The sequence below is a fragment of the Pollachius pollachius genome (genome assembly GCF_949987615.1).
Source record: "Pollachius pollachius genome assembly, chromosome: 8".
NCBI classification, from domain to species: Eukaryota; Metazoa; Chordata; class Actinopteri; order Gadiformes; family Gadidae; genus Pollachius; species Pollachius pollachius.
Window position 1 is genome coordinate 3044084 of NC_136941.1, and position 21885 is coordinate 3065968.

General features: G+C 44.5%; 3 protein-coding genes across 7 annotated transcripts in view; 1 reads left to right on the forward strand and 2 right to left on the reverse strand.

Moving 5' to 3' along the window:
• Positions 1 to 323: 323 nt before the first annotated feature.
• On the reverse strand, positions 324 to 8906 carry LOC307079001 (solute carrier family 35 member C2-like). The gene is made up of 10 exons (XM_079741048.1): positions 8760 to 8906; positions 8071 to 8299; positions 7079 to 7229; positions 6400 to 6463; positions 6209 to 6281; positions 5502 to 5670; positions 4047 to 4130; positions 3742 to 3917; positions 2166 to 2295; positions 324 to 1600 (listed from the first exon to the last, which is right to left on the reverse strand). The coding sequence occupies exons 2-10, from the start codon at positions 8179 to 8181 to the stop codon at positions 1467 to 1469; spliced, it is 1092 nt and encodes a 363-aa protein (XP_079597174.1). The 5' UTR covers positions 8182 to 8299; positions 8760 to 8906; the 3' UTR covers positions 324 to 1466.
• A 335-nt stretch (positions 8907 to 9241) lies between these two features.
• Positions 9242 to 10690, forward strand: taf13 (TATA-box binding protein associated factor 13). 2 transcript variants are annotated; one of them, XM_079740900.1, is made up of 2 exons: positions 9242 to 9305; positions 9432 to 10690. In XM_079740900.1, exon 2 carries the CDS (start codon positions 9439 to 9441, stop codon positions 9814 to 9816), a length of 378 nt encoding a protein of 125 aa, XP_079597026.1. In that variant the 5' UTR covers positions 9242 to 9305; positions 9432 to 9438; the 3' UTR covers positions 9817 to 10690. The 2 variants fall into 2 exon arrangements, with proteins under 2 accessions (XP_079597026.1, XP_079597025.1); XM_079740899.1 differs by having other exon boundaries at positions 9429 to 10689.
• A 1863-nt stretch (positions 10691 to 12553) lies between these two features.
• LOC307079185 (NLR family CARD domain-containing protein 3-like) overlaps positions 12554 to 21885 on the reverse strand; it is a 56403-nt gene continuing 47071 nt past the window's right edge. For all 4 annotated transcript variants that reach the window (XM_079741322.1, XM_079741321.1, XM_079741320.1 and 1 more), the window contains 7 exons: positions 17295 to 17468; positions 16015 to 16188; positions 14745 to 14918; positions 14124 to 14297; positions 13759 to 13932; positions 13535 to 13581; positions 12554 to 12823 (listed from right to left, as the gene is read on the reverse strand). In XM_079741322.1, the coding sequence (XP_079597448.1) occupies positions 12684 to 12823; positions 13535 to 13581; positions 13759 to 13932; positions 14124 to 14297; positions 14745 to 14918; positions 16015 to 16188; positions 17295 to 17468 (1057 nt within the window). In that variant the 3' untranslated portion in view covers positions 12554 to 12683. The remainder of the gene's footprint in view (positions 12824 to 13534; positions 13582 to 13758; positions 13933 to 14123; positions 14298 to 14744; positions 14919 to 16014; positions 16189 to 17294; positions 17469 to 21885) is intronic.

The window sequence follows — 21885 nt, forward strand, 5'->3', positions numbered from 1 at the left end:
TAGGGGCCGACTGTGATGCAAAACGTCGAAAAAAAGCCTGCCACACAGACCCCGTTGCCACACCGCTGACCCCAGGACTGCAGCTGGATGCTATTAGATTTCTCAACAGTTGGCATCTTAACAAATTGGTTTCGCCCCACTTCGCAGAGGAGGTAAGGTGGATGTGGACGAGTGTGGTGGTCGACGCGGTGTTCAGACGGTGCTGAAATACACACACAGACACACACGGAAGAGGAGCGGGATTTCTGTGGACGTCCCCCAAATCATTTATTCAATTTCACCAAAGCTTTCAGAGACACACCGGTCCCGACATAAGGCTTTAAGCTGAGCGAGCATCCATTACTTTCTACGTGTTAGAAGATCCTCTTGTCCAGCGTGTCCACACGGGGCAGACAAGGCACGTGGAGGTTGCTCTGTACAGGTCTCTGGCGTCATCACATGTACATTACACGTCATCTCTGACGTCATTACATGTACATCACGTCATAGCATGTTATAACACATTGAAACACACCATAACATGGCAGAACACATTAACAAGTCCTTACATTTTTATTCATGGTGAACTCTTGGGAAAACCCCTGCCTGAATTTTAAATTAATCGTCATTAAACAAAAAAAATTTGAGACAAGTAGCAGATATAATCTCATAAATAAGTCGCCCATTAGTAGTCCAACTGTCTGGCTGGGTGCTGGACTCGTTCCGCTTGGACCACAGTCCAGTTACCCGCAATGATTGGTAACTGTCGTACCAATACCTTGCGTCAACTGAATCAGCTGAAATTTAAACATTTTTCGTGTCTTGATGAGTATTTTGTGTTTGCGTTGTCATGAAACATCTGGTCGATGTTGTATTTGACGTTGTATTTCGAGTGCATTTATCCAGAGCTGTTAAAAGGTAGTATTTAACAGTGCTGAGAACGCAATCCAAACTTTACATGTTCAGAAGAGCATTTTAAAACAAACGGTAGGTGAGGAACATAAGGGTTGAGCTAGCTGCGTGAGGGTTAACTCAGTAGTAGGCCTATAATATTATGTACTCAACAAAACTTAAAACGAGTGCGAAACAATTAAAAAAAAAAAATTAAGCAAACCGGGAATACTTTTTTGGTTCGGTCCACAGCATTCAAGCCCTCGAACGTGACCCTCACATGTCCATCATCGACAATCAACGGTTATTTCATGGGTTTAACTCACTATGACTCTGCTACCCGGTTAACCCCAGACAGACATATGGCAGCTGGATTAAAAACAAAAACAAAAAAAAATTAAAGCTTCTGGATTGTTTTGTCAGAACGGTTATTTCCCATTTTGTGGTGTCACAATGTTAATCTGTTTCCGTGACATCACGGCGGAGTTAGCTCCTCCCTTTGCGATGACATAAACACCAGTCACTGTTTAAGCGAGGTCGCTCGTTATTTCCTGATTCGAGCGACGTCACGGTAGTCGTCGGGTGTCTTCGTGACGTCAGTGTAGAGTGATCTCCTGTCCGCAGTCCTCGTCTTCGTCTCCGGGCGAGTCCTCGTCTTCGCCGGCCCGCAGCAGAGGCAGCTCAAGCTCCGAGCTCTTGCTCGTTAGGGGCCTTAACGAGGGGCCCTTGTCTGAGGGGACAGAACACAGCAGACATGAATGCCGGGTCGTTATGTTACTGTACGTCCTGGCACTTAGTGCACGCACTTATTGTATGTTGTACGTCCTGGCACTTAATATACACACTTATTGTATGTTGTACGTCCTGGCACTTTTAAATAGTACTTTGCATCGTGTAGCATCTTATCCTATCTTTGATGTATAAGGGAATGGGTTAACCTAGTGATGGTTAGTGCTTGGCACTTGGTTCTATGAACATCCTTACTGTATCGACGGCGATATACTGTTGTTTCTCTTTCTCCTGACAAATGTACTTATTGTACGTTGCTTTGGGTAAAAGCGTCCAGTAAATGTGTCTTGGCTGGAGCGGGCTACTGCCTCCACACCTTTATAGACCCGCTCGGTCTGTCGGTTCAACACGTTGTAATAACACAACAGGCCTTTCAATAATAATAATAATAATAATAATAATAATAATAATATTATTAGATCAACAATGTACCAGCAAATACGTGTGACATGAGAACAGAAATCAGTGTGTGACTAGATTACATGTCGTTTAGTAGGCTAACTTACTCCTGGAGTAGTAGGTCTTGAGGCCCACGTGCAGCGAGATGCCGGACAGACACACGGCGAAGCCCAGCCAGTTCACAGCGCTCATCCGGTCCCCCATGAAGCCTGCCGCCAGGAGCAGGGTGCACACCTCCTGCAGGAGCAGGGGGGAGAACAGGAGGTGAGGAGGAGTACGGGGGGGGGGGGGGGGGGGGAGCAGGCTAACAGGAGGTGAGGAGGAGAACAGAGGGGAGGAGGAGGAGAACAGGAGGAGGAGCAGGAGAACAGGAGGAGGAGCAAGTGATGAGGAGGAGCAGGAGAACAGGAGGAGGAGGAGGAGGAGCTAAGGGGGTGAGGAGGAGGAGCAGAAGGTGAGGAGAAGGAGCAGGAGATGAGGAGGAGGAGCAGGAGATGAGGAGGAGCAGGAGAACAGGAGGAGGAGGAGGAGCTTAGTGGGTGAGGAGGAGGAGCAGGAGATGAGGATGAGGAGCAGGAGATGATGAGGAGGAGAACAGAGGGAGATGAGGAGGAGCAGTATTTATTTTTCACAGCTTTGAATAAAACCCAGGAGGCTTGATAATAAGCAGAGGTGGAGTGCAGTACTTCTCCACCAGAGGGAGTTGAAAGCCCGGTGATGTGCAGAAGGCAAAATGTGTGTTATAATGATACACCAGGAGGTGCATGTTTAAATATCACACTTGCATGACATTATTTCAAACTAAACATTAGTTTCCATCTAAAAATGTGAAGCGAATCTTTAGAAAGTTCGCAAAACTTTCTAAAAGAAATTTGAATTAGGTGCGTTTCCATCAAGGGGTTGGAGCGGAAAACTTCACACATTCCAGGGCTTGTCGTATCCTTTGGATAACATCCTCTCTTAGGTCCTGATATATATTGGAATTGCGTTGTTTTCCATCTAAAATAGCTGTAATGTTTTTTTCTTCGATGAGAGCAAGGCAAAGTTTTACCTCTTCAGCGGTCCACACGTATCTATTATTCACGTTGGCCATCTGTTCTATGGACGTATTTAAAGGATACATTGTACATATTTATAATTCGAAATTCGTCGCAGCCTTTATACAACAGATACTCCAGGGTCTATAGCATATAACCGCGTTTTCTGATTACAGTTTAATGCATTTTCCACAATGCTCTCGTTTTGAAGGCTGAACAGACAATTTGACTGGAATAACTTAGTAGGTGTCCATATATCAGGGATTAATGGACACGGTTTAATTAAAGGATATGCAAACATAGACATCCTATATCATATATATATATATGATATAGGATGTCTATGTATACAAACGCTTAAAAATATATATATTTTGACGCTACAAGTTGATGTCAGCAGGGTTGCTATGGCCGGTCGTTATGCGGAAATCGGAAGGTCGTCGTCAGTCCTGTGCGTTCGATGTGCGCTACGTCACAGCTGTTTGGGAAAAGTGTGTTTCCATCTGCCATTTTGCGCATTTCCTCTCTTTTGCATTTCTCAAAAACCACCTCAAGCGAGCGGATGAACTTTTTTGCGAATTAGAATTTTGAACCTCCGTGAACCTCCTGAGCACCAGACTATCCAGCCTCTAACGGGGGGGCCGACCTTGAAGATGCCCGCTATGGAGAGGGTGAGGCTGGAGGTCCGGGACACCAGGAGGAACTCGGAGAAGCCCAGGCCGAAGGCCAGCGCCCCCCCCAGGCTCAGCGTCAGCAGGGAGTACAGCAGGGGGGGCAGGTGCTCCACCCGGAACAGCTTCTCCGACACGCTCACGCCCAGACCTGGAGGGGGGGCGGGGGGGGGGAGATGTTTGCAGGACTTTTCCCATCCTCATAGCAGAGTTGAGATATGACGAGAGGAAAGGGGGGGTGGGGGAGAGCTGTAAAGTAGGGGGATGTGTGGTCTGGTACCTTCGTTGAAGAGGAAGAGGGGGAAGAGGCAGAGGAACATGAGAGGCTGGAGGTGGTACATGGTGTCCACTGGGTTCTGGAGACCTGGAGAGACACAAACTGTAAAAACAGTGGGGGGTCCCCCAGGCTAGAGGGTCCCCCAGGCTAGAAGGTCCCCCAGGCTAGAGGGTGGGGGGTCCCCCAGGCTAGAGGGTCCCCCAGGCTAGAGGGTCCCCCAGGCTAGAGGGTCCCCCAGGCTAGAGGGTGGGGGGTCCCCCAGGCTAGAGGGTCCCCCAGGCTAGAAGGTCCCCCAGGCTAGAGGGTGGGGGGTCCCCCAGGCTAGAGGGTCCCCCAGGCTAGAGGGTCCCCCAGGCTAGAGGGTGGGGGGTCCCCCAGGCTAGAGGGTGGAGGGTCCCCCAGGCTAGAAGGTCCCCCAGGCTAGAGGGTGGGGGGTCCCCCAGGCTAGAGGGTCCCCCAGGCTAGAAGGTCCCCCAGGCTAGAGGGTGGGGGGTCCCCCAGGCTAGAGGGTCCCCCAGGCTAGAAGGTCCCCCAGGCTAGAGGGTGGGGGGTCCCCCAGGCTAGAGGGTGGAGGGTCCCCCAGGCTAGAGGGTCCCCCAGGCTAGAGGGTGGGGGGTCCCCCAGGCTAGAGGGTCCCCCAGGCTAGAGGGTCCCCCAGGCTAGAGGGTGGAGGGTCCCCCAGGCTAGAGGGTCCCCCAGGCTAGAGGGTCCCCCAGGCTAGAGGGTGGGGGGTCCCCCAGGCTAGAGGGTGGAGGGTCCCCCAGGCTAGAGGGTGGAGGGTCCCCCAGGCTAGAGGTTGGAGGGTCCCCCAGGCTAGAGGGTGGGGGGTCCCCCAGGCTAGAGGGTCCCCCAGGCTAGAGGGTGGAGGGTCCCCCAGGCTAGAGGGTGGAGGGTCCCCCAGGCTAGAGGGTGGGGGGTCCCCCAGGCTAGAGGGTGGGGGGTCCCCCAGGCTAGAGGGTGGAGGGTCCCCCAGGCTAGAGGGTGGAGGGTCCCCCAGGCTAGAGGGTGGAGGGTCCCCCAGGCTAGAGGGTGGAGGGTCCCCAGGCTAGAGGGTGGGGGGTCTGCCCGTCTAGGTGCCTCCAAGCCCAGACCCAGGTGGGCCAGGGGCTGGGATGTGGGGGTCAATGTCTGTGGAGCCCTCATGTTTAGACTATGGTGTGGTGGTGGTGTGGGGTCAGGGTGGTGTCAGGTCAGGGTGGTGTCAGGTCAGGGTGGTGTCTTTAGTCAGGGTGGCGTCTTTAGTCAGGGTGGTGTCAGGTCAGAGTGGTGTCTTTAGTTAGGGTGGTGTCAGGTCAGGGTGGTGCCTTTAGTCAGGGTGGCGTCTTTAGTCAGGGTGGTGTCAGGTCAGAGTGGTGTCTTTAGTCAGGGTGGTGTCAGGTCAGGGTGGTGTCAGGTCAGGGTGGTGTCTCAGGTGAGGGTGGTGTCTTTAGTCGGGGTGGTGTGTCGGCGGGTGCTCACCCAGCTCCGCCTTCTGCATGAGGATCTGCGTGAGCGTCCAGCGGATGCCCCCGATGAAGGCGGCCAGCAGCACCATGAGGAAGCCCTCCATGTTGAACTGGGTCGACTCAAAGGTGAACATGAACAGACCGCTGGAGATCAGCACCACCACGACCACCAGGTACGGGTTCTGGGGGAGAGAGGGGGAGAAGGAGAGGGAGGGGGAGAGGGAGAGAAAGAGAGAGAGAGAGGGGAGAAGGAGAGGGAGGGGGAGAGTAAGACAGATAGAGCGTGAAAGGAGAGAGAGAGCGAGAGAGAAAGGGGGAGTGAGAGAGGGAGAAGGAGAGAGGAGAGGGAGAGAGTGAGAGAAAGGGGGAGTGTGAGAGAGAGAGGGAGGGGGAGAGAGAAGGAGATGGAGAGAGTGAGAGAAAGGGGGAGAAGGAGGTAGGAAGACCGAGAGAGAAAGGAGGAGAAGGAGAGGGAGGGGGAGAAGGAGAGGGAGGGGGAGAAGGAGAGAAAGGAGGAGAAGGAGAGGGAGAGAGAGGGTGAAAGGGCAAGAGAGAGAGCGAGAGAGAGAGAAGGAGGGAGAGGGGGAGAGTGAGGGAGAAGGGGGAGAGTGTAAATGTTTATTTCCAGTGCCTATGAACCCCGTTTAAATTGATCGAGTTGTAGTCAATCAGGCGATAACCGATCCCTGATGAAGATCAGTATCAGTGATTGGCACCCACCGGCTCCTCCAGCTTGAAGATGAGGGAGAAGAAGAGGATGAAGAGGACAGCGGAGGACTTGGTCATGGTGTATCTGCAGGGAACGGGTGGAACAGTGTGAGACACCGCTAGGATCTGTAAGACCTCTCTAGCAAGTCTTCAAACAACAGCCTGTCGGCACACATCACGGTCATATTAGAATACCATCTTACAGGCTGATGGTGATGAAGAGGAAGCTCCAGTTGGACAGGCCGATGTCCAGAACTGTAGCCAGGGCTGGAGAGGAGGAGAGAGAGAGAGAGAGAGGGGGAGAGAGGGGGGGGGGGGGAGAGAGAGAGAGAGAGAGTGTGAGTGAGTGAGTGAGTGAGTGAGTGAGTGAGTGAGTGAGTGAGAGAGAGACTATGCATTACATCAGCAGAACCATGAACTGGTGAAAGCTTTACTCACTTTTATCTCAAGCAGCTTACAGTGAATACAGTTTCTCATTAGAAATAGCTCTCTGTCTCAACTATACATGAGTATGTTATCTTTAGCGTACTTTAAATCTTTGAAATAGTCTCCCAAGCACTTGGACTTTGGTCTACTTAATCTATCCTTGGATGCTAAGTACACCGATATGATAACAAGCCCGTTATCTCTCATGCACCCATTTTTGCATTTCGTGGCTCTATTTATGGTTTCCATTTTGTTTTATTTTGAGTGCAAAGGGGGAAAGTGAATAGATCAGCAATCGTTGAGAATCTCTGAGACATACTGTATGCGTGTGTATCTTTGTATGTGTATGTGAGTGAGTGAGTGAGTGAGTGAGTGAGTGAGTGAGTGAGTGAGTGAGTGAGTGAGTGAGTGAGTGAGTGAGTGAGTGAGTGAGTGAGTGAGTGAGTGTGTGTGTACCTGTAGGAGCTACTTTGACCAAGTAGACCCTCCAGCTCAGGACCACGCGCGGCTTCCCCGTCCAGCCCGCGACAAGGTGCCGGGTCAGGGTCGACAGCAGGAAGATCATGGTGAGGTGGACCAGGGTCATGAAGAGAGGGTAGTGGAAGCCCTGCAACGACACCGGATCTTCACTCCAACAACAACATTTACAACAACTCTCACTCACTCTCTCTCCCAATCACAGACACACACTCTCTCGCACAGTCACAGACACTCACACACACACACAAATATAATAATAGCTAATATATGTATAACGATAATAACAAACACATACATCCCAATGTAACTAAGCCTTATAACTGAATTCGTAACTACTAAATGTAAAACATAATGATGATACCAAGCACAAAAGGAAGAAAAAAGTAGCCATGAAACGACTACAGTTACAGCTACTTCCTATCTCCATTTTTATCGTCCTCTTTCCATAAATTTCCATCTTGACCGAAGCATTTGTGACCAACTGCTCCCCTCGCGATGAACCAAGCAGCCGGCTCTGAGTCTGTAAGGCACTGCGTACTAAAGCTAGATGCAGAGTTCACAGTATATTATTATGGTCTATACTAAAAGGACTCTTTATGGTTCCACGTTCCCGCAACGCAATTACCACGCAGACGCTTCGACGCAATCGTGGACGATTACGGTTCTGCGTCTGGTTTTAGTGAGCGGACCAATCACAGCCCTTGCTGCTGCGCCGCCTTGACGGAAGGTTACGATTTTTGGGAGGCGCACGTCAGGCCCTTGCGGTGGACGCAAGGAGGGTCCGCAAGGACGTAAGGGGTCCTTAACCCCCTTGCGTCGCGTGAACGTGGAACCATATAGAGCCCTTAACTCTGCCCAGTATAGAGCCAGGCGTACTCATGCAATAGAAGCTGACGTGCCCTGTGAGAGCTGCAGGCTACACTCAACCAGACGTGAGCTGGGACAGCAGAACCACTGCATGAGCTCACCTTCATCAGCCATTTGTTGTAGAAGGTGATGCCTATGGAGAACACGTAGTAGAAGAGAACCAGGCCCACGTTCCGGACCGTCTTGCAGAGGAACTGGACGGGACACGCCATGTAGCAGGAGGTTGGGGGTCCCTACTGGAACAGATCATCTCCTACTGGTCCAGATCTATCTCCTACCGGACCAGATTCATCTGCTCATACACACTCCTCCAGCACCCATTCTCAGACCCTGCGGAGAACAAATAAGGATTCAGCGACAGCGGTGTTTACTCATTTGGTTATCAAGGACCCAGAAGTGCCTGGAATGGTTTTTTATCTTAATTCAAATGGACATATTTTCTAGTTCAACATTCTTGGTTAAAGTGAAACTAATAAAGACAACGAAAAGACTGACGTAACATTGGCGTCTGCATCGTTAGGGGGGCATATTTAATCATATTGGACTTCTGTTTATTTGGATTTTTTTTATTACACCTTTATTTAACCAGTTAAAAGGGTCATTAAGATTCAAATCCATTTCTCAAGAGAGCCCTGGCAAAGAGAGCAGCACTAAACAAACAGATACGTGTGGGTTTCATGCAAATAAATGCACCATGATCACACAATTAAAAGACTTTTGGGATTTCATAGATAAGGAGTTATCTTCTTTCCATCTGTCTAACGGTTAGTCTTCGTTGGGTTGAACTCACCGGGGGTTTAAACGTGTCAGTCGGGTCCACTAACTCCTTGTTAGCTGCAGTCTCTCACAGACGGCATTAGTCCTCCGGGGCAGCGGGCTGCTGGTTGATATAGAATAACCACACACACGACAGCTGGATATTCTTGTTGTACTGCCACTCACACACACGTCTGCCCTACCTTCGTGTTGTACTTCTACTGTGATGACACGCTCCTAGACCTCCGCCTCGTCACATGACCCCTCCCGGGTTTAAAATACGAAGAAGAGCGAAGCCGCCTGGCGGACCTTCCGCCACAGCATCACAATACTCAAAATAACCCCACAGGAATAACAATGAAAATAATAAATCGTCATTCAATTACAAATTAAATAAAAATGATAACAATTTCTCGAAAAAGAGGGCTGACATCAGTTTAATTTTTAAAGTAAACCCGAATCTAAAGACAGCCACCAGAGGGAGCTGCTGCGTCGCAGTTTCCGGTAGAAGAAGAACCCAAGCGGAAGTGTGGCGGTGTTTGTTGTGGCCGGACCTCGGCTCCACAGTATCACATAAAAGGTAACGTTGTTCCACAATTACTGCTTTTATTTCACTGTTTCCGTTCATGTGTAGCTCCTGCTTAGACAGGTAGCCACCCGCTGATGCAGTCATTGACGTGGGGTTTCTCCCCCGGGGGTGCAGCAGGGTCCAGATGGCAGATGAGGAGGACGAGGCAGGCTACGATGAGGAGGCTGAGGACGGCGGAGGCGGGCTGGAGGCGGGGGGCCACGGGAAGAGGAAGAGGCTGTTCTCCAAGGAGCTCCGCTGTATGATGTACGGCTTCGGGGACGACCAGAACCCCTACACGGAGTCCGTGGACATCCTGGAGGACCTGGTGATCGAGTTCGTCACTGAGATGACCCACAAGGCCATGTCCATCGGCCGCCAGGGCCGCGTCCAGGTGGAGGACATCGTGTTCCTGATCCGCAAGGACCCCCGCAAGTTCGCCCGAGTGAAGGACCTGCTGACCATGAACGAGGAGCTGAAGCGGGCCCGCAAGGCCTTCGACGAGGCCAACTATGGCTCTTGAGTTCTGGACCTCGGGCCTGCTGTGGTGTTCCGTGGCAGTTTCCGAACATGACTTTCGGTTTGTCAGATGCTTTTTGATTATTCTATGTATTAAATTGATGCCCCGTTTTACACATTACGTTATGAAAGGCTATTCATGGTGGTTCCCTTAGTTGAACAGTTTTGTAACAATCAGTCATTACAATAATAATTAAAAAAAACACTAGTTTGCGTATGTTGTCACGTTTCTATGGTTTAAAATTATCCGCTGATGCATTCATTTACCAACTTTATAAGTTATGGTATTGGGAACCGTTTGAAATCCCAGTGGATGGGCAGTATTTCACAGAGGTCCGGTCATCTTAACCCACCCAAAGGAGCCCCCTTTTTCAGCTGGTTTCTCCAAATACAAATGGTCATAGAATTAATGAAAAGCCAACCAGGGTTGATGTCACCGTCCACAACTAGAGACGTATGTCACTGTTCGGGCGCTTTTTACCAAGCTGCAGCTCTCTAACTGGCTTAATCTAATAATTCCTCTCACTCTCGTAAAGACTTAATGTTTTTAAGTGAAGCGACGTAGCTCCATCGACTGCTATCTGATGTTGAGAACCAGGTATCAAACCTTTGGACACTTGACGGGTTTGGTTCAGGACCTAAGACGACTGGGAGCCTGCCCTAAATCAACCGTGATCGGAAATGGCTGTCAACCTAATCCTGCAAGGCCCTGTAAGTGTTTGTTGATTGAATAAAATATTTAGTATGTTGGGAAGGGTTCTATCTTTGGATTTGAAACCATCTTTCGATCGATCACCCTGGCTCTTAAACCTTCTTGTATCAGAATCCTTATATTACACAAAATTAAATATTAAGCTTGTTTTTGGCATTAAAATGCGTTTTTGTAACAATTCAACAATATGTGTATTTTATTGTTTTAACCTTCATTCTGTGATTGTAGTTGATGTTTCAGTTAAACTGCTCGTGGCGTTTTTTATGCTCATTTGGGGTTTTGATGGGCTATAGGCAGGGTAGGCTATATTCTGTATATAGTATATTCCTAAATATATATTTTATTACACAACGCAAAACACAAAAAAAATTCAAACATGTGGAGCAATGAGCTTAATTTTTGTTCAGAATCCCCCCGCCTCCCAGTTATCATGTATGACCACTGGGACACCAGGTTCAAGGCAGTTGGCAGCTCTCGTGCCCTGTACAGCCCGACCCCGAGAGTTGTCTTTAGTTAAACAACACACAGTCGCGGAACACGCAGGAGAAGGGTGGCAGTCTCAGGGTTGCGTGGCCTGGGCTTCCGGACAACGGCCTTCCCGTGGAGCGCCACGGTCTCCACGCCGAGGCACCAGGGTGATGGCCGCCCCCATCGCATCGACCCGGGCTCCCAAACGGGTCAGCAGATCCAGGCCCCTGATGCACGGCTCGTGGATGTCTGCATCTAGAACTCATGCTCCGCCGTAGGGATCTGGCTCAGGGGGCCGTCGAGGGCCAAGTGGGTCAAATTTAATAAAAAATAGATACGTAGATATGGCTATGAAAATAACAAATAAGTTACTACTTACGTAAATATATGAATACCTTTTTATTAATTTCAGGGGACGTTTATTAAATAATGCCACATTTCTTTAGTTAATGCCACATTTATTTCATAATGCAACATGTATTTAATATCACATTTATTTCTTAAGGGCATATTGTTTTATCTAATGCCACATTTATTGCATTCATCCTTCATTGTCATGCCTTGCCCGAATAATAAACACAAAGGGTAAACTCATCAAGTGACTGGGGGGGTGGGAGGCACAATGATGAAACAAGTTTTAAAAATATTTTTCGGAAATTGTTATATCATTCGCTTGAAATTGTTGAAGGACCATAAATGAATCGTTTATGACTCGTTAATAAATAAGTCAAGATGACCACTATCACTCCCCCTCCCAAATCTGTCAGAACAAGGTTGGTCCACAAGTGCGGCAAATGCGCAAACGCTCAACTTGATAAATTGGAGATCGCGATTATGACAACTGTTTGGGATAGCATACTAACCAGGTTCAAGGTCACTACTGAGACTTAGCAAACACATCACACAACTTTAGACAATGCAGAACGTCTTTTGGAGGCACTGCGTTCTTATGTGGCCTCTCAGAGGGATCAGTGTGAGAAGTAAGAAAATGCCGCTTGAGATATTTTACTATATTGCTCACTGATCTTATGCCTACATGTATGTAGTTGGACAAGTCACTTACTGAAATTGTAATCAGGCAGTCACATACTGCAAGTGTTATTAAATGTAAAGTAAGTGGAAGTAAAAACAAAAAAAAATTCTGATGAAATTGCGCGTTAATGCGTCAATTTGTATTAATCGTGTTTAAACAAGATTGCGTTAATGCATAATTAACGCGTTAACTTGCCCAGCCCTAGTTTGTATATACGTGTGTGTGCGTGTGTGCATGTGTGCGATTGTGTGGCTACAACTGACACAGAGATACTGAGGTACCATAATGCCATAACCTAAACGCAGGCTGGAGTTCCTCCTGGGTGAAGGAGGACTGGAAGGTGTGGATGTGTGTCAGTGTGTCTGAGGACCCTCCTCCATCTGGGGACACTCTGTAGAAGGACAAAGAGCCAGCAGGCCGGTCCAGATACACTCCTACTCTGTTAAACCCAGCGGGGCGGAGACTTATGACTGTTCTACCACCGTTGTACCAGGCAGAGTAACGACCATTACAACAAACAAGACTCCAGGATATATTATTCCATCCAAGCCTTCTGTCATCACCCTTTCCTCCTCTGTATGTCACTCCTATTACAACATGTCCTTCCCACTCTACCTCCCAGTAACAGCGGCCAGTCAGAGCCTCTCTACACCTCTCTTCACCTGGGGCCAGAAGTCAAATCTCTCTGGGTGATCAGGATAAGACTGCTCCTCTTCAACCAACATCCCCTTTCTGTTTCCTCAGACAGAGAGAGTCGTCTGAAGGCTGTGTTTTGGTCTAGTGTGAGTTCACAGGCATCTCATGGAAGAACAAGACATGATAAGCTGCTGAACCATTCTTCATCATCATCAACATCATCATCACTAGAACTGTTGTTTTGAATACTTCTTCTAATTCCTGTCCTTTTTCACGTGCCATCTACTCTACAAACATTAACATAGAAAGACAAAATAATATCTAGGTTCTATAGTATAGTGGACTAGTGTGCTTTATAATTAAAGTTCAAGTTAATAAAAAATCCCATGCGTTTGTGAGAAGCTGTCCCAGTCAAAACATTGAAACCTAGAAAACTGTATAAACTGCATCTACTCCCGCAATATTAACCCTACACATACATTTTATACCTATATACCTATAAATAGGCAGGATGACATGATTGCTCCTATTGAATACCTACGGAATAGTCCAAATACTTTACAAGATATTAGACTTTAAAAGGTTCCAATACACATCCATTGTAAAATACCTTTAAAAAACTGACTGAACCAGCCAAGCTCAAATACAGGCTGGAAATGAACTGTTGGTACTATAGAACTGGTCAATACATACTATAAATTCACAGACGACAACAACAACACAACCGTACTAGACATACATAAACACGGAACACACTTGCGTAAACACACGTACACATTTGAATGAACAGACGTCACCTCCTGCTGTCTGGATGAACTTTCCATCTGTATAGTTAGTGTTTGTTTTGATGAATCAAACTAAACAGACACTTACACTTCTTTAGAGCTGGTTTCAGCCTCCCTACTCCACCGTGGCCCTCACTGGGTGGAGAACAAAGAGAGAAGAAGCTTGTTGAGACATTCGCCTTCATCATCTGCTGTCTCATCACTTTCTACACAACATGAGTTACAGCTGCATTTTTTAACCACTTCATCTAGCAACGGGTTGAATCATTGCAGGAGATATTGTCCCTGAGAGGTGGGCTCTCCTCTCCATACCTGAGAGTGTCCAATCTCCAGCCTGGATCCTCCAGTCCAGCAGAGAGCAGCGAAGCTCCTGAGTCTCCTGGGTGATTGTAGCTCAGGTCCAGCCCTCTCAGATGGGAGGGGTTGGAGCTCAGAGCTGAGGCTAGAGAAGCCCAGCCTTCCTGTGTGACCAGGCAGCCAGACAAGCTACACACACACACACACACACACACACACACACACACACACACACACACACACACACACACACACAGGAATTATTACTTTTCTGGATGTGTGTCAATCGGTTCATTGTCCTCTAATATGGAACTTGTGGTGTAACTGTTTGCACATAAATAACTTGTGGTTGGACTGTTTGACCATTGAGTAAAACTGACCTGAGAGTTTCCAGTGTACAGTGTGGACTCCCCAGTCCAGCAGAGAGCAGCTTCACTCCTGAATCTTGCAGATGATTGGTACTCAGGTCCAGCTCTCTCAGACAACAGGAGTTGGAGCTGAGAACTGAGGCCAGAGCTTCACAGCATCTCTCTGACAGTTGACAGTAATTGAGCCTTCACACAAAATAAACAGAACATTTTAGGAACTGTGATTAAAATAACATTAATTTTAATCTTTAACTTTTAACGGAATGAAGGAAGTGTGTTGAAGTCTTTAATTAGAAATGTTTTATTAATATAACTAATAAATATTAGACAATACATTAGATATTGATGTTAATTCAATATTGGGTGTAAAATGTATCATATAATAGTTGTTTTGTAGGGTTTAAAGTTTGTTTTCTAGATTAATAGTACTTGTTAGTGTAGTATTATGTACATTATGTTTTGCATTGTTATGCATAATATTAGTACATCTACAGAGATGTTCTGTTTATTATTATAATTTATATTTCAATATTAGCACATTGTGATTTGAGAAGAACAATCACCATTAACCATCAAACAACTAATAGGTAAATAACTTGTGGTTGGACTGTTTGACCATTGAGTAAAACTGACCTGAGAGTTTCCAGTGTACAGTGTGGACTCCCCAGTCCACCAGAGAGCATCTTCACTCCTGAATCCTGCAGATCATTGGTACTCAGGTCCAGCTCTCTCAGACTACAGGAGTTGGAGCTGAGAACTGAGGCCAGATCCTCACAGCATCTCTCTGACAAACGACAGCCATTCAGACTTCACACAAAATCAACAGAAAATGATAGAAATTGTGTTAAAAATAATAATAATAAACAAAAATAATAATAATAATAATAATAATAATAATAATAATGAAAGAATTGTGTTTAAATATATAATTAGAAATGTTTTATTAATTTAACTAATAAATACTAGTCTATTACATTTGTAAACATTGTAAAATGTATAATATTAATAGTTGTTTTGTAGAGTTTAAAAATCGTTTTGTATATTAATATTACTTGTTAGTGTAGTACTATGTATATCATGTTTTGTATTGTTATGCATAATATTAGTACATCTAAAGAGATGTTCTGTTTGTTATTAAAAGTTATATTCCAATATTGTGCACATTGTGTTTTGAGAAGAACAATCACCATCAACCATCAAACAACTAATAAGTAAATATTTCAAGATAATATAGCTGGGTGATCTCTAAAGCGAATAAAGTACTCTCTTTCCTTTTTCCTGCTCGCTCGTGACCTCTCTCCCTTCACAAAATGACCCGGAGGTCTCTAAATCAACACATACTATTGGTTAAACCTAAATAGTGTTCATACAACCAAATGTACTGAACAAGGTTGACATTTTTTTAAATAGTGAGTTAACTTTTATTAATAATGAACGAATATTCATGAATGTTTCCTATATTTCAACAATTGGTTATTTATACTTATAGCTCTACATTTGAATAAAGCTGTATTTAATTATTGTAAACAATTACTATTTCTTGGCTCTCCTTGTTTATTATTTTATTATAAATAGAGCTTTTATGAGTTGTCTCTTCACCCTGGTTACACAATATAACAATATTTGTATGCAGCCTATTCATGTTTGTGAAGAAATATTAACCCGTTTTAAAAATGAATCCTGAAAATAGTAAGCTTTTAAAATATATTGTTGCGAAAATTGCAACATCAAATCATTAATAAAACAATGTTCAGAGACCCTCTAAAGTGATCCTATTGAGGCTTTCATGGGGCCTAAATGTCCAACTCCGGGTCTTAGACCCCCCCAAGACCCCTGTATTTCACCCTGCTTTTTTTTTCTGATTTTGAACTTGTGGTTGGACTGTTTGACCAGTAAAACTGACCTGAGAGTTTCCAGTGTACAGTGTGGACTCCCCAGTCCAGCAGAGAGCATCTTCACTCCTGAATCCTGCAGGTCATTGGTACTCAGGTCCAGCTCTCTCAGACTAGAGGAGTTGGAGCTGAGAATTGAGGCCAGATCCTCACAGCATCTCACTGACAAACGGCAGCCATTCAGCCTTCACACAAATTCAACAGAACATGTTGGAAATTATGTTAAAAATAATAATAATAAAACAAAAATAATAATAATAATAACAATGAAAGAATTGTGATTAAATATATAATTACAAATGTTTAATTAATATAACTAACAAAGACTAGTATATTACATTAGATCCTGATATTTATTCAATATTGGGTGTAAAATGTATAATATTGAATAGTTGTTTTGTAGTGTCTAAAAATCGTATTGTATTTTAATATTACTTGTTAGTGTAGTATTATGTTTATCATGTTTTGTATTGTTATGCATAATATTAGTACATCTGAAGAGATGTTCTGTTTGTTATTAGAAGTTATATTCTTATATTATGCACATTGGGTTTTGAGAAGAACAATCACCATCAACTATCAAACAACTAATAAGTAAATATTTCAAGATAATATAGCTGGGTGATCTCTAAAGCGAATAAAGTACTCTCTTTCCTTTTTCCTGCTCGCTCGTGACCTCTCTCCCTTCACAAAATGACCCGGAGGTCTCTAAATCAACACATACTATTGGTTAAACCCAAATAGTGTCCATACAACCAAATGTACTGAACAAGGTTGACATTTTTTTAAATAGTGAGTTAACTTTCATTAATAATGAACGAATATTCATGAATGTTTCCTACATTTCAACAATTGGTTATTTATACTTATAGTTCTACATTTGAATAAAGCTGTATTTAATTATTGTAAACAATTACTATTTCTTGGCTCTCCTTGTTTATTATTTTATTATAAAAATAGATTTTATGAGTTGTCTCTTCACCCTGGTTACACAATATAACAATATTTGTATGTAGCCTATTCATGTTTGTGAAGAAATATTAACCCGTTTAAAAATTGAATTTGAAAATAGTAAGCTTTTAAAATACATTGTGCGAAAATTGCAATTTCAAATCATTCTAAAAATATATTTTTCAAGAGACCTTCTAAAATTGTCCTATTGAGGCTTTCAGGGGGCCTTAAGTGTCAAACTAAGGGTCCCAGACCCCCCCAAGACCCCCTGTATTTCACCCTGCTTTTTATCTGATATAGAACTTGTGGTTGGACTGTTTGACCATTGAGTAAAACTGACCTGAGAGTTTCCAGTGTACAGTGTGGACTCCCCAGTCCAGCAGAGAGCATCTTCACTCCTGAATCCTGCAGATCATTGGTACTCAGGTCCAGCTCTCTCAGACTACAGGAGTTGGAGCTGAGAACTGAGGCCAGAACTTCACAGCATCTCTCTGACAGGTGACAGCCATTCAGCCTTCATACAAAATCAACAGAACATGTTAGAAACAAAAGTAATAATAATAATGAGGGGAATTTTGTGGAAATCTTTAAATATAAATGTTTTAATAATTTAACCAATATATACTTTTCAATACATTAGATCCTGATGTTTATTCAACGTTCAGTAAACCCATAGCTATAATGTCACATAACATAGTAACAATTTGTCCATAATGTTACAGCGTATAACATTTTGGTTCACCTCTTACGTAATGATGCAAGCATAATCATTTTCTCCTTATAAGCCGTTTTCACACGTCCTCCGTATTTTCGCCGCATTTGTATATCAGGAGATTCGACCCTGAGGGTGATTCACATTTGATGCTTTATATGCGGACATCAATGTGGTTTAGACAACAGTAGTATCAACGGAGGTTAAGGGGGGTGGGCTTGCAAGGGGCGAGATATGACATAGGGTCTAAGTTTGCAAGAGGCCGGATAGGTGCGGTCGCTGTCACTCTAGTTTGTTTTGGATTGACCACAGACAGCATGGAGGCAGAACGGGCAGAACTCATCGCAATCATCTTAAATGTTGCTGCAACGATGCATCATATATTCCGTTGCATTCACAACATCCGAAGCATCGACTGATGAATGATTGGAGCATGAGCTAGAGACAAATAGAAGAAACGACGAAGAAGAAGGGCGTTACCGGAGAAAGAAAGCATATTTTTTTGCTTAATTTCACACATAAAAAATGTACAAATGTGGTTGATTTCTGTGTTTAACTGAGAAAAAAGGGAGTAGAAGGACGGGACCCTATAATGTTCAGCTAACTGTTGTCAGTAATAATAATAATTAAAAAATAATCAATATACCCGTGCAGCTTTGAACTCATGCATTGTAATTTATTGTTTGATATGTACTTTTAGGGTTATGATAAGACCTATCTTTTAGCGTTCACCACGAATGACTCATATCGATGCCACACTCTTCCAGGTCTACGTCATAGAAGATCAGGTAGCCTTTCTCCAGCTGGATAAAAGCCAGTTTTCCAAGACAAATCTCCCTGCTGTATGAACTCCAGTCTAGATCTGTTTCAGCTCTCCCATGGTACTTTCTGCCCCCCTGTATGGACTGAACCCTCAGGAAGTGGATGTACATCTGAGTCACGGTCTTGGGTATCTCTTTTCCTCTCTGGGATGGTTGGAAGAAGTCCTCCAGAACTGTTGCACTGATCCAACAGAAGACTGGGATGTGACACATGATGTGGAGGCTTCGTGATTTCTTGACGTGGGACATTATTTTGTTGGACAGCGTATTATCTCTGAATCTCTTCCTGAAGTACTCCTCCTTCTGTGAGTCGTTGAAGCCTCTCACCTCTGTCACCATGTCAACACACTCAGCAGGGATCTGATGGGCTGCCCCAGGGCGTGTGGTTATCCAGATGCGAGCGGAGGGGAGCAGGTCGCCCCTGATGAGGTTTGTCAGCAGCACGCCCACCGCCGTGGACTCTGTGACATCAGTCCAGATCTGGTTGTTCTGGAAGTCCAGAGGCAGTCGGCACTCGTCCAGACCATCCAAGATGAAGACAACTTGGAACCGGTCGTATCTGCAGATAGCTGCTTCTTTTGTTTCAATAAAGAAGTGTTGAAGAAGTTTCACAAAGCTAAACTCTTTCCCTTTCAGTAAATTCAGCTCTCTGAAAGTCAAGAGAAATGCGAAGTGTATGTCGTGGTTGGCTTTACCTTCAGCCCAGTCCACAGTGAACTTGTGTGTTAAGACGGTTTTACCAATGCCGGCCACTCCAGTTGTCATTATTGTTCTGATTGGTTGATCTTTTCCAGGTAAGGGTTTAAAGATGTCTTCACATTTTATCGGTGTTTCCTCCTTGGCTGGTTTCCTGGAAGCTGTTTCAATCAGTCTGACCTCATGTTCCTGGTTGACCTCTCCACTGCCTCTCACTGTGATGAAGAGCTCTGTGTAGAAGTCATTCAGACCGGTTGGCTGTCCTGCTTTAGCGATTCCCTGATACTCATTCCTGAACTTCTCCCTCAGATGAGACTTGATTTTATGTTGGCACCCAACAGCAACAGCTCCTAACCGACAAAACAACAGAAGACATCAGTTAGTGCATTGTGACATAATTAGACACATTTCAATACTTCCTGTAAAATGGTTATTTAGTGGCATCGTTACTTGTGGTTGAAGAAGTTGGTTGTGACAAGGAATTCATGTTACAGATTCAAAAAGTTAATATCTGGATCAATCCATTTAAACTGAAACCCCAACAATAACCTGACACATCTGGATTAAACCATTTAAACTGATGCCATGACACTGACAATACCTATCTGGTTCAATCCATTTTACCTGATGCACCCACAATAATCCTCCATATATGGAACAAACCATTAAACCTCAGAGTCTATTTCTACCCTTTAAAAATAACAGTATATTCAGTTTTAAAATAAAAGTAACAAAATAAATAAATTAACAATAATAAATAACAACAAATAACAAAATAAGAGTCTCTTACCGCTCAACAGTGTGTCAACCAGTTCGTCCTGGTTCATCTCCATCAGGCAGAACTTTGTGATGTCTACCACTCCCTCTACGGCCCACCTCCTCTGCTCCTCCTTCTTACCATCCACCTCCTGCTCCTCCTCCCTCTGGCTCTCTGAGCATTGTGGGTAATCTGGGTAGAGAACCCTCCAGAGCTTCTTCAGCTCCTTGTCTAGAAAAGCGTGTGTGTTCTCCTCAGCCCTCTGGAACAGAACAAATATCAAGGAGAACTTTACTCTGAACTAAATGAGGACATCAGAAGCATCTGTCCTAGATTCATGTCCCACTGGTCTAAAGAGGGAATCCTTGAGACTATTAGCACCACAAGAGATGCTTTGTAATTTTCCTTTAGTGCAAAATTTGTTCAGGTCCTACCTACAAAATAGGAACTACTTTGTTTCCATTGGCGACTTTGTATCAGAATCGACCAACGTGACATGTGGAGTTCCACAAGGTTCGATCTTAGGAATCTTTTTATTCAACATCTACATGCTCCCACTAGGACAGTCATGCAAAATAACAATATTGACCATCATTGCTATGCTGATGACAAGCAAATCTATGTATCGCTATCACCAAATGACTATCGGCCCATACATCTGCTGTGCCGTGCATTAAGCAAGTGACAGACTGGATGTGCCGAAATTTCCTTCAACTAAATGAGGACAAAACCGAGATAATTGTATTTGGTGCTAAAACGGAAAGGCTTAAAGTAACCCAACACCTTCACTCTCTGTCCCTGAAAACCTCAATCAAAGCCAGAAATCTAGGGGTTATCATTGATTCAGAAAGTTACATTTCGACAGTCACATCAAATCAGTTACAAAATTTCATATTATCACCTTCAAAATGTAGCAAGACTTAGAGGGCTCATGTCCACTGAAGACTTACAAAAACGTGTACATGCCTTTATCACTAGTAAGCTTTATTACTGAAATGGTCTCCTTACAGGTCTCCCAAAAAAACCTCTAAGGAAACTTCAGAATGCTGCTGCTAGAGTTCTAACAAAGACCAAATCATTATATTGGCTTCCTGTAGTTCAGAGACTTGATTTTAAAATCATGTTGCTAACCATACATCCCTACATGGTTTAGGGCCAAAATATTTTACTGATATGCTTCCACTACATAAGCCTTCTAGACCACTAAGATCTTCTGAGACCAATCTGTTAATTATCCCCAGAGTTAACACGAAACATGGGAAAGCAGGATTCAGTTACTATGCAACAAATTGCTGGAATAAACTCCCTGAGGATTCAAGACTTGCCCTACCTCTGACCACCTTTAAAACAAGACTGAAGACTTTTATGTTCGCTTTAGCTTTCTGCTAAATGTTAAATACATTGCATACTTTGCCTTTTTTTTCTATTTTATTACTAAAATGTCTTTTTAACTTTGCCTTTATAACCTAATTTTACCAGAAAGATACATGATCTGATACCAGAGAGAAAGGATAAGGGTTTGAGACCCAACTTCTGTCTGGGTTAGAGTCCTAGAATCTGGCTTGGAGTCCCAGAGAAAGGACCAAGTTCCTTTAGGTCAGGTTTGAGTCCCAGAGAAAGGACCAAGATTCTTAGGTCGGGTTGGAGTCCCAGAGAAAGGATCAAATTCCTTTAGGTCGGGTTGGAGTCCTGACGTGGGTAACTTTGAAGGGTTTGAGGCCCGAGTTCTGTCTGGGTTAGAGTCCTAGAATCCGGGTTGGAGTCCCAGAGAAAGGACCAAGTTCCTTTAGGTCGGGTTGGAGTCCTGACGTGGGTACCAGAGATCTGATCTTAAATACATTGCACTTTCTAAAATGCTAATCTATTTTACTCATTTTTTGCATATGTTTTCTTTTACTTATCTATTATTTTATTTTATTAGGTGAGTGCTAGCCTGGCTCAAACC

Coding starts and splice junctions, on each gene's coding strand:
- LOC307079001 (XM_079741048.1), bottom strand. CDS start 8,181: ATGGCGTGTCCCGTCCAGTTCCTCTGCAAGACGGTCCGGAACGTGGGC. Junction 5,671..6,208: donor TCTTCAAGCTGGAGGAGCCG/GTGGGTGCCAAT, acceptor TCTCTCCCCCAG/AACCCGTACCTGGTGGTCGT. Junction 3,918..4,046: donor CCTCTTCCTCTTCAACGAAG/GTACCAGACCAC, acceptor CCCCCCCTCCAG/GTCTGGGCGTGAGCGTGTCG.
- taf13 (XM_079740900.1), top strand. CDS start 9,439: ATGGCAGATGAGGAGGACGAGGCAGGCTACGATGAGGAGGCTGAGGAC.